General features: G+C 54.8%; 1 protein-coding gene across 1 annotated transcript in view; it reads left to right on the top strand.

Annotated features, from left to right (window-relative positions):
• The window catches only part of LOC109938776 (myocyte-specific enhancer factor 2D homolog), a 16,243-nt gene that overhangs the window by 583 nt on the left and 4,112 nt on the right, over positions 1-11,548 (top strand). Inside the window, exons 2-6 of the mRNA XM_048620430.1 lie at positions 1,822-1,959; positions 2,429-2,651; positions 3,920-3,976; positions 5,475-5,644; positions 7,667-7,793. Coding sequence (XP_048476387.1) covers positions 1,822-1,959; positions 2,429-2,651; positions 3,920-3,976; positions 5,475-5,644; positions 7,667-7,793 — 715 coding nt within the window. The remainder of the gene's footprint in view (positions 1-1,821; positions 1,960-2,428; positions 2,652-3,919; positions 3,977-5,474; positions 5,645-7,666; positions 7,794-11,548) is intronic.

Below are 11,548 nucleotides of genomic sequence, written 5' to 3'. Positions count from 1 at the left end.
AAGGGTTAATCTGTGTGACTCTCTGTAGGGTCTCTGCCTTGCACAGCAGGGTAAGGGTTAATCTGTGTGACTCTCTGTAGGGTCTCTGCCTTGCACAGCCGGGTAAGGGTTTGCTCTGTACAATGTTGCTGTTGTATTTCGTGTGCGTGAGTGAATATTGAAAGTGGGAAGTGTGGTTGCGATATATTTTCAGCTCCGGTGCTTGTGAAATGCAAAGTGTTTGATCAATGTTGGAGGAGTTACCGACATTAGCTCCAGAAAGTGAAGGGTTGACGGAAAATGAGTTGAGTTAGTTGCTGGATTCTACAGTGCAGAGTGTGGGACCGTGTGTTGACCTCAACCTGAAATCCCTCGATCACTTATTCTTGTCGACGTACAATTCGTTCATGTTACATTCTCTCTCTCTCTGCTGCCTCCTTTCTTCCTCCCCTCCCCTGCTCCTTCCTTATCTTTAATTTATTTTTAGCTTATCCAGCTAAACCACTTCACTGCTAAACCACTCTGTCCCAGGCAACATCCTGGTGAGCCTGAGATAGTAGGAGGGGTCTAGGCCCGAAACATCAGCCTTTTTGCTCCTATGATGCTGCTTGGCCTGCTGTGTTCATCCAGCTCTGCACCTTGTTATACTGGTGAGCCTCCTCTGTACTCCCTACCAGTGCAATCCCGTCCTCCTTATAGCAGGGAGACCAGAACTGCACACAATGCTCCAGTTGCAGCCTCACTCCTATACAGCTCCAACATCACCCCCCTGCTCCTATAAAACTGTACAGCACAGAAACAGACCCTTGTTTAAATCCATGCCAACCCAGATATCCTAAATTAATCTAGTCCCATTTACCAGCATTTGGCCCCATATCCCTCTAAACCCGAACTAACCATGTCCCCATCCAGATGCCTTTTAAATGTTGTAATTGTACCAGCCCCCACCACTTCCTCTGGCAGCTCGTTCCATACACACACCACCCTCTGCGTGAAAAAGTTGTCCCTTAGCTCCCTTTTAAATCTTTCTCACCTTAAACCTAAGCCCCTCTAGTTTTGGACTCCCCTACCCAGGACAAAAGACCTTAACTATTCACCCTATCCATGACCCTCATGACCTAATAGAGGTTTATAAAATCACCACTCAGCCTCTGACGCTCCAGGGAAAAAAGACCCAGCCTATTCAGCCTCTCTCTATAGCTCAAACCCTCCAACCCTGGTAACATCCTTGTAAATCTTTTCTGAACCCTTTCAAGTTTCACAACATCTTTCCTATAGCAGGGAGACCAGAATTGAACACAGTATTCCAAAAGTGGCCTCACCAATACAGCCGCAACATGACCCTCCCAACTCCTCTACTCAAAGCACTGACCAATACAGGCAAGTGTACCGAACACCTTCTTCACCGCCCTGTCTACCTGCGACCCCACTTTCAAGGAACTATGTACCTGCCCCCGCTAAGATCTCTTTGTTCAGCAACACACCCCAGGACCCAGCAAGAGGTGGGGTGGGGAGGAGAAGGGATATCAGTGGGGTAAGGCAGATGTGAGGTTACGGTCTGATCAGCCATGATGGTATAGAACAGCAGATTAGGCTGGAGGAGGGGGGCTGAATGGCCTGCTGTTCCTGTGTAACAGGCTGGAGGAGGGTGGGGTGGTGCTGAATGGCCTACTGTTCCTGTGAGACAGGCTGGAGGAGGGGGGCTGAATGGCCTCCTTCTGGCTCACACATTTCATTTGAGGAGATTGAAGGCTCGGTATTCTGTGAGTTTGTGTTGTTTCGGGGCAGGGATGAAGGGGGCCGTGGTATTGCGCGGTAAATGTTTTCCCATCTGTGCCGCAGACTCTGAAGAAAAAGGGATTTAATGGCTGTGACAGCCCAGAGCCTGACGGGGATGATCCAAATGAGCAGAGCCCCTTCGCTGAGGACAAGTACAGGAAGGTCACTGAGGATATTGACGTGTTGTTCAAACGCTATGGGGTGAGTAGCAGCTTCTGTCGCCAGGCAATGCGCGTAGTTACCCTCCCGGTCGCTCGGAGTGGCCTCTTCAGACCCAGGTACCAAGCGTGGGAATGGGAGGCCATTCAGCCCCAATCTTCCAGCCTGTTACACAGGAACAGGAGGCCGTTCAGGCCCCCCTCTGCGAGCCTGTTACACGGGAACAGGAGGCCGTTCAGCCTCCTCCCTCTGCGAGCCCGTCCACACGGGACCAGGAGGCCATTCAGCACCCCCTCCTCAAGCCTGTTAAACAGTTTGCAAGGCTTCAAAACATTCCCGTCTCTCTCTCTCTCCAGAGCCTGAGGCAAGTCCGTCTCTCCCTCGTACCCCGGGCTGTCAGGGTTGGGGTTTGGGGGGAGTGGTGGATTGCTCAGAGGGAGGGATGCCCTCAGATACTCGAGCCCCATTAACGTTGCTCTTTCCTGCCCCACCCCTCCAATCTCTTCTGCAGTCAACCATGCAGCCTGCAAGCTTCACCATGCCCGTGACCATCTCTGCCAGTGCCCAGAACCCGCTGCTGTCCTACACCAACCCTGGCTCGTCTCTGGTCAGCCCCTCGCTGGTGACCACTTCGCTGAGCGAATCCGGCCTCCTGAGCCCCCAGCAGCCCACCATGAGGAGGAACACCGTCTCCCCCGGTATCCCATCCAGGCCCCCGAGCTCGGGAAATCCAGGTAAGATCCATTCCTTCCCAACTCCTGCCCCCTAATCGCGAAACCCCGTTTAGAAGGTTGGGGGGTGCGGGTAAGTCACCTCCTTGAGCCACTGTGTTGTGGGGGTGGGGTGGGAAAGGGAGGGAGCTGACCCTGAAAGAACGGCCGATTATATTTCCAAGTCGGGATGGTTTAGGGGCTCGGAGGGGAACTTGCCTGAGGTGGGGTGGGGGGTGGGGGGGGATGGTGTACCCATGTTTCTGCTGCCCCCTGTCCTTTCAGGGGCGTAGAGGCCCCGGGTTTGGAAGGTGCTGACTTGGGGAGTCACTGTAGACGGTACACACTGCTGCGACTGAGCGTCGGTGGCGGAGGGAGACGGTGCTTGTGGGTGTGGTGCCAATCCCAGCGGGGTGTGGGGGGCTGCTCGAGTGTTTGCCGGAGATGCCCCCAATCCAGGGCAAGTGGGGGGAGCATTCCCCTCATGCTCCTGCCTGGACTCTCCCTGGCTCCCCCTCCCCCCGCCCTCACTATCGACAGGATGGGAGTTACTTGCTGCAGGATTCCCAGCCTCTGACCTGCTCTTGGAGCCGCTGTATTGATACAGGGCTGGGTCCCAGTTCGGTTTCTGGTCAATAGTAACCCCCAGGATGTTGACTGACACACCCCCAGTCAGAAATCTCCCTCTGCGTCGCTCTGTCTCGCTCTTCCTGTTCTCCCTCCTTAAACCCTAGGCCTTGGATCAAGTGGGCAGGAACTGGCAGAGGCCATTCAGCCCTTGATACCTTCCTACCATAGAGGCAGAATGCTATTGGGATAGTGATTGTGGGGGCTTCAGCGATGTCTGGAGTGGGGCACTGAAAGGGGAGTGGGTGATGATGGGGGTAGGGGAGGGGCAGGGGATTGAAAGTGATGGTGGGAGGAATGGCGAGGCATTGGAGGAGTTGGTTCTAATGCTTCTTCCTGAGATAGCCTAGAACAGACCCCACCCGGGAGAGTGAGACATGAACCACTCTCTCCCCCACCACAAACACAGACTGTGTGGTTAACCCTCTCATCACCATTACCTTACCCAGCAGTAAGTTGGGTGGGGGGGAAGGTAGGAAGCATTTGGAAAGATTTTGTGGGCGTGTGAGGTGGGGGGGGGGGCGCGAGGATTTTTGGGGGGGCCCGGGGGGGGGCGAGGCGTGTTTTGGGGGGGGGAGGGTTAAGTGGAGGCGATGGTGAGGCTGTGTTCAGCTTGTTTGCAGCACCTACTAACAGCCCTTTATCCTGCCCCCTCCCCCCCACAGCTGTACTGATGGGAACTGAGCTGGTCACGTCTAACGGAGAATGCCCCAGCCCTGTTGGTAAGTGCCCCTGAGCTGTGGTTCTGACCCACCGTCCATACCCATCCAGTGCTGGGGAAAGAGGGCCCCCCCACCCCCCTACTACCTCCCCCACAAAAGCCCCGATTCCCTGGAAGTATGTGTCGGATCTTTGCTTGAACCACATTGACGCGATCTATTCGCTGCCTGTCACTGTTCGCTCCTGGGGCGTTCGACTTCAGGAGGCTTTGCCCCCGGACGGTGTTGAGATTCTCAAGACGTTGTCGGGGCTGCCCCCATCCGGGGAAAGTGGGGGTGGGGGGGGTATTCCCTTACCCTCCTGCCTTGTCCCTTGTCGATGGTGGGGGACAGCCTTTTTGTAGAGGTGGTGGGGGTGGTGAAGAGTCAGGAGGGGAGTTACACGCTGCCCGATTCCCAGCCTCTGACCTGCTCTGTGTTTACATGGTGGGTCCAGTTCTGGTCAATGCTAACCTCCCCCACCCCCCCCCCCCCACTCCAAGGATGTTCATAGTGGTGGGTGGGGTGGAGGGTGGGGATTCAGTGACAATAATTTCAAGTGGGGGGGCAACGGTTAGATTCTCTCTCAATGGTAACCCCCAGGATGTTGATGTGGGTTGGGAGGTGGTGGGGGGGGGGGGGGTATTCAGTGATCCTCTGGCCCTGGAGGATGGGGGTTGAATGTTTCGTGAGGTGTGTGGGGTGGAGTGGGGGGGTTTGGGGTGGGGCGGGGGGTGAAGTGTCACTCAGCAATGCCACTATGGGCCCTGTCTTACTGGATTGAGCAGATGCACCCTGGCACGTTTGCAGCTGTTGTCCCCCTCTGACCAGGACGTGTGATGCCCGGGAGTGTCGAATAGTATCGTTGACATCCCTTGGCATTCCTGGAGCGTTTCCGAGTGTGGTGGGAACGACTGGATGTATCACCGATGTGGCTGGTGGCCTCACAGGCGCTGGTGGTCCCCGCCTCCCCTCACCTCCCCCCCCCCCCCTCCCCACCCCCCACAAACCCCCAACCTCGCCCTGTCTGAGCCCTCGCTCCCCCATCATCTCTGGTTTAAGGCAGACCACCAGCTGCATTGGTGACTGGAGGAAGCCCACCTCAACCTCTCCTGCCTCTGTCGTTCTCAGAATGGGCCGTAGGGGGCTGGAGGAGGTGACAGAGATAGGGAGGGGGTGTAGGGGGCTGGAGGAGGTGACCGAGATAGGGAGGCGGTGTAGGGGGCTGGAGGAGGAGAGGGTATTTGGCGTGTTCGGAGCTGTGTGAGTTGGAGGCTTGAGTGAGGTAGATGAAGGGTACTCTGCAAGAGGGAGGTTAGCCTCGGGCTATGGGAGCGGGAGCGGGAATGACGGTGGGTGTGCTGGGGAAGGGGGGAAGCTGATGCCGATGGGGACGGAGGTGACTTGTAGGGGTTGGGGGAGCGCGGGCGGGGGTGCATACAGGGTGGGGAGGGGTGTGTCGGAAATACCCCCTCCCAACCCCCACCCACTGCTGTCTGCATCCTGCCGCCCCCTACCACAGGCAATGGCTACGTGAACCCTAGATCGTCGCCGGGCCTCCTGCCGAAGGTCATGTCACCGAAATCTCCACCGCCGCCGCCTCCCCTAGCTGCTCAGCCGAGCCACGGCAACAGCCGCAAACCGGACTTGCGGGTCATCACCTCTCAGAGCAAGGGATTAATGGGATCTCTGGTGAGTCGCTCCCCAATATCGCCCCCCCACTCGTGTCGGTTAACCGTGACGGTAATGATACTGTTGCCTCTACAGAGGGCAGTTAAGAGCCAACCACATTGCTGTGGGTCTGGAGTCACATGTAGCCCAGACCAGGTAAGGATGGCAGTTTCCTTCCCTAAAGGACATTAGTGAACCAGATGGGTTTTTCCCAACAATCGGCAATGGATTCACGATCATCATAAGATTCTTAATTCCACATATTTATTGAATTCAAATTCCACCGCCTGCCCTGGCGGGATTCGAACCCCAGTCCCCCAGGACGTTACCTTCATCTCTGGGTTAATGATAATACTATGAGGCCATCCCCTCCGCATCCAACGCTTTGCTTATCTGCCATTCTCCCCACTGGTCTCACCCTACATGTGACTCCAGACCCGCACGTGGCGATGGGACTGACTCTGGCCACCCCCCCACCCCCCCACCCCCCCACCCAACCCTGTGGAAATGGTGCAGAGGGAGATGCTTGGATCGAGGGGCAATTAGGGACGGGGGAGTGAAATAAATGCTGACTCCCCCAGCGACACTCACATCCCCATGACAAAGTGAGCTTTACTCTGTATCTAACCCCGTGCTGTCCCTGGGAGTGTTTGATGGGGGGGACAGTGTAGAGGGAGCTTTACTCTGTATCTAACCCCGTGCTGTCCCTGTACTGGGAGTGTTTGATGGAGGGGGACAGTGTAGAGAGAGCTTTACTCTGTATCTAACCCGGTGCTATCCCTGTCCTAGGAGTGTTTGATGGGGGGACAGTGTAGAGGGAGCTTTACTCTGTATCTAACCCCGTGCTATCCCTGTACTGGGAGTGTTTGAGCGGGGGGGCTAGTGTAAAGGAAGCTTTACTTTTTCAGTTGCAAAGAGTAGAGTGAGTGTGACAAAATGCTGATTTCCCTGACAATGAGCTGAGTAAATTTGGGATTGTTTGGGGGCGCTGGGGGAGGTGGTGTACAGTGTTTGCAGCCTCTGTGCTGTTTGCTAAGTGTCTGTCTCTCCTTGTCCCTCATGCTATCAGACAGAGGACGGCCTCCAACTGGTGAGTGCCGCTCTATAGCCTCCTGTCGTTGGCGTCCCTGTACCTCCAGGGAGTGTGGGCGTGTGTGGGTAGGGGCTCAGCTTTTGCCCGCACAAGCTGCCAATCCTGACGAGAGGGGGCAGAGTAACATGCAGCGCCGAGACTCCGTAAACCCTCACGTGGACGTTCACATAATGGTCTCGATTTTAGACCAAGTAGCTCCGAATATGGGCAGTGCCTCTGTCCCTGACACAGATGGAGCTCGAGAGCCCTTTAGCCAGTAGATGGCAGCTTTACCCAACAAACACAAACCCTTCCATCGATTCAAACACACAGCAAACACCAGGCCCTCCGACGGTGCCCGCTCCCCTTGGCGCCGACCCTCCGACGGTGCCCGCTCCCCTCGGCGCCGACCCTCCGACGGCGCGATGCACCCACAGATGTATTGTCCCCATTTCCCCCCCCCACTCCCTGCCCCTTCTGTATACCTCTCTCTGTCATACAACCACCAGGGCACAAACGGAGGCCACTTGGCCCTTTTGCTACCTTCTGTCCCACTGTCCACCTCTCATGGCCGCCTCACTGTCCCTTCTTCCATCAGCAGCTCCTTGCTCCCAGGTTATGCTCTCGGGTGGGACTGTGTATGTTCACATGTCCTCTCAAACCCAGCAATCCCACTGAGCAGTCATACCATCCACCTCCTGCCCCAACACCCACCCCCCCAATCCCGGCGACTGTTTTGATTTCTGCGAGAACATGCCATGCTGCCATCTCATTAAAGCAGAATCTACTTCACCCCCCACAAAAACCCTGAACCTCACTGTTTATCTGGGCCAAGTTTGATCTTTCGATGAATTCCTTGCAGGGATCTTTGTTTTACTTTCTCTCTCTCTCTCTGTCTTTCCCCTCCTCTCTCTCCCCCCTCCTCTCTCTCCCTCTTCCCCCCTCCACACCCGGTGTGTCCGGTTTGACAGAGCACGCAGCAGTTGACCAGCTCCCAGGCCGCCCAGTCCCTGACCACCCCAGTGGTCTCGGTCGCTACCCCTAGCCTCCTGCCCCAGGGGCTCCAGTACTCGGCCATGCACACGACATACAACACAGGTATGTGTCTCCCCCACCCCCACACACACACACACACACCCCCACCCCGGGCGGGGGGTGTGGGGGGTCGGGCTGGGCTGGGCCGGGGCGGGGTGAGAGGGTGACGGCAGGGTGTGGTGGTGGGGGAGACTTCGTTACGCGGAGGGGGCCGTCTCCGTCTGGCCCTCAGGGGATGAGCCGGCGCCACATAAATGCAGCCGAGGTGAGGCCGCCTATGTCACACCTCAAGATGTGGAAATTTACAGCTGCAGGAAGTGAAAAGCCGTTGAGGAAAAGGGACCGTCAGGGTATAGGAGCAGAGAGAGGCCGTTCGGCCCGTCGCGCCTGCTCTGCCATTCACTCGCGCCTGGTACGTTTCTCAATTCCCGTTCTCCTCTCGGTCCCCTGACCAAATCAAGAGCCTATCTATCTCTGCATTAGATATTACTACAGTGCAGGAGAGGTATTTTGGCCCATCGTGCCTGTCCCTGCTTCTATCCCCTTGTGCCAATCCCCTGGCCTACCATTTCTATACAAACCACCATCCAATGCCCCCCGTCTTGAATGCCCTCAATTGAAGCTGCCCACCCCCCACCTTCACATTTCCAGCCAGTGCATTCCATTCCCTAACCACTTGCTGGGTGGAACATGCCTCCAATCACCCTCACTTCTTTGGCCATGTCACTGTAACTCCACGCTCCCAATCTCATTCTGGTCCCTTTTACTGAGCGGGAACAGCTTCTCCCTCTCGACTCCGTCCAGTCTCCCTCCCTACCACCACCCCCCTCCAACCTCGTGATTTTGCAAACCTCTATCAGATCTTCCCTCCCGCCTCTCTCCGCCCCCTCCCCCCCCCCACCCTCCCCGCCGGTCCCCTCCTCGCCAATCTCTGAGGTTTCTCGTTCACGTCTGGCATCACCTGACGTGGCACAGCCGCCAGTGACATCCCAGGAATTCCTGTGGGAATGGGAGACGCGGTTCGGAGCGAAGCGTTCGAGCTGACAACTGCTTGACCCTTGCAGATTTAATCCCAGGCTCTCTGATGAAGTGGCTGGTGATTAGAACAATTGGAACAGAAGTAGTTCTGCTCTGCTCCTCTGTTCAATAGGATCACAGCTGATCCGACACTCCTCATGTGTACTTTCCTGTCCTTTCCCGGTATTCCCTGACTATTTATTTTAAAAATTCGTTCACGGTTGCTGTCCAGGCAGCATTTATTGCCCATCCCTAATTACCCAGAGGGCAGTTCAGAGTCAACCACATTGGCTGTGGGTCTGGAGTCACATGTAGGCCAGACCAGGTAAGGATGGCAGTTTCCTTCCCCTAAAGGACATTAGTGAACCCAGATGAGTTTTTCCAACAATCAGCAATGGATTCACGGTCATCATAAGACTCTTAATTGAATTCAAATTCTACCATCTACCCTGGTGGGATTCGAACCCAGGTCCCCAGAACGATAAATAGGTCTCTGGGTTAACAGTCCAGTGATAATACCACTAGGCCATTGCCTCCCAGACTATAGAGTCATACAGCGCAGAAGTAGATCCCCTCAGTCCAACCCCTCCATGCCAACCCAGATATCCTAAAATAATCTAGTCCCATTTGCCAGCATGTGGCCCCTATCCCCCTAAACCCTTCCTATTTATGTCCCCATCCAGATGTCTTTTAAATGTTGTAATTGTACCAGCCTCCACACTTCCTCTGGCAGCTCGTTCCATACACACACCACCCTCTGCCTGATAAAGTTGCCCCTCAGGTCCCTTTTAAATCTTTCCCCCCTCACCTTAAACCTATACCCCTCTAGTTTTGGACTCCCCTACCCCTGGGGAAAAGACCTTGTCTATTCACCCTATCCATGCCCCTCATGATTTTATAAACCTCTATAAGGTCATCAGCCTCTGATGCTCCAGGGAAAATAGCCCCAGACCAATCAGTTTCTCCATATAACTCAAACCCTCCAAGATCCTCGTAAATCTTTTCTGAGCCCTTTCAAGTTTCACAACATCCTTCCTGTAGCAGGGAGACCAGAATTGAACGCAGTAGTCCAAAACTGGCCTAACCAATGTCCTGTACAGCTGCAACATGACCCTCCCAACTCAATGCACTGACCAATAAAGGCAAGCGTACCAAACACCACCTTCACCGCCCTATCTACCTGCAACTCCACTTTCAAGGAGCTATGAGCCTGTTCAGCAACACTCCCCAGGACCTTACTGTTCAGTGTATACATCCAGCAATCTATCTCGGCCTTAAATATACACAAGGAATCTTGCCCCACAGCTCTGTGTGGCAAGGAGTTCCAAAGACTCTGAGAGAAGAAATTCCTCCTCATCTCAGTCTTAAATTGGCACCCCTTTATTCTGAAACTGTGCCCTTTGTCCCTCGAGTCTCCCATGAGGGGACACATCTTCTCAGCATTGACACCGACAAACCCCTTCATAGAGCTTAGAACATAGAACATAGAACAGTACAGCACAGTATAGGCCCTTCGGCCTACAATGTTGTGCCGAACCTTTACCCTAAACCTAAGGTCTATCTAACCTCCACCGCTACCTTATACTGTCATCCATATGCCTATCTAATAGCCGCTTAAATACCCCTAATGAGGCCGACTCCACTACCCTCTCCGGCAATGCATTCCACGCCCCTACCACTCTCTGAGTAAAGAACCTACCTCTGACGTAGGAGAGCATTACTGGGGTGTGATGGATCTTTGATGATGTTGGCCGTGTTTCCGCAGCAGCGAGCCGTGTAAATGGAGTCCATGGATGGAAGGTTGGCTTCTGTGATGGTCTGGGCTGTGCACACCACCTTCTGTCGTTTCTTACAGTCCTGGGCAGAGCAGTTGCCGTACCAGGCCGTAATGTACCAGGACCATATGCTTTCAATGGGGCATCTGTAGGAGTTGGTGAGGGACCTTATGGACATCACAAATTCCCTGAGGTGCCTGAGGAAGAAGAAACATTGTTGTGCCTTCTTCACTGTCACATCCGCGTGGGAATTCCAGGACAGGTTATCGGTTATCGTCACTCTGAGGAACTTGATGCTCTCCACCCTCTCAACCTCAGTGCCGTTGATGTAAATGGGGGCGTGTTCTCCTCCTTTCCTTCTGAAGTCGATGATCAGTTCTTTAGTTTTGCTGACGTTGAGAGACAGATCGCACCACGTCACCAAGCCCTCTATCTCCCTTCCGCATTGTGTCTCATCGTTGTCAGATTTCCGTCCCACCACGGTGGTGTCATCGGCAAACTTCTAGATGGTGTTTGTTCAGAATTTGGCAACGCAGCCGTAGGTATACAGGGAGTACAGTAGGGGGCTGAGGAGTGAGGGTTATTATGGAGGAGGTGCAGTTCCCTATCCTCACTGATTGTGGCCTATGGGTCAGGAAGCTGAAGTTCCAGTTGCAAAAGGCAGAGCTGAGACCAAGGTCACACAGTTTTGAGATCAGACTGGAGGGGATAATGGTCTTGAAGGCTGGGCTGAAGCTGGCGCTGGAGTCGATGAGCAGGAGTCTGATGTAGGTGACCTTGTTGTCCAGATGTTCCAGGGATGAGTGCAGGGCTAGGGAAATGTCATCCGCCATGGGCCTGTTATATCGGTGGGCAAACTGTAGGGGATCGAGGCAGGTTGGGAGACTGGAGCTGATGTGGGCCATGACCAGCCTCTCGAAGCACTTCAGGGTTATTGAGGTCAGAGCTATTGGCCGGTAGTCATTAAGGCACACTGCGTGTGTTTTCTTGGGTAGGGGGATGATGGTGGTCTTCTTGAAGCAGGTA

The sequence above is a fragment of the Rhincodon typus genome, chromosome 46 (assembly GCF_021869965.1).
Source record: "Rhincodon typus isolate 14 chromosome 46, sRhiTyp1.1, whole genome shotgun sequence".
Lineage (NCBI taxonomy): Eukaryota > Metazoa > Chordata > Chondrichthyes > Orectolobiformes > Rhincodontidae > Rhincodon > Rhincodon typus.
Note: the sequence above shows the minus strand (reverse complement) of the source record. Positions and strands in the feature narration are given on the sequence as shown.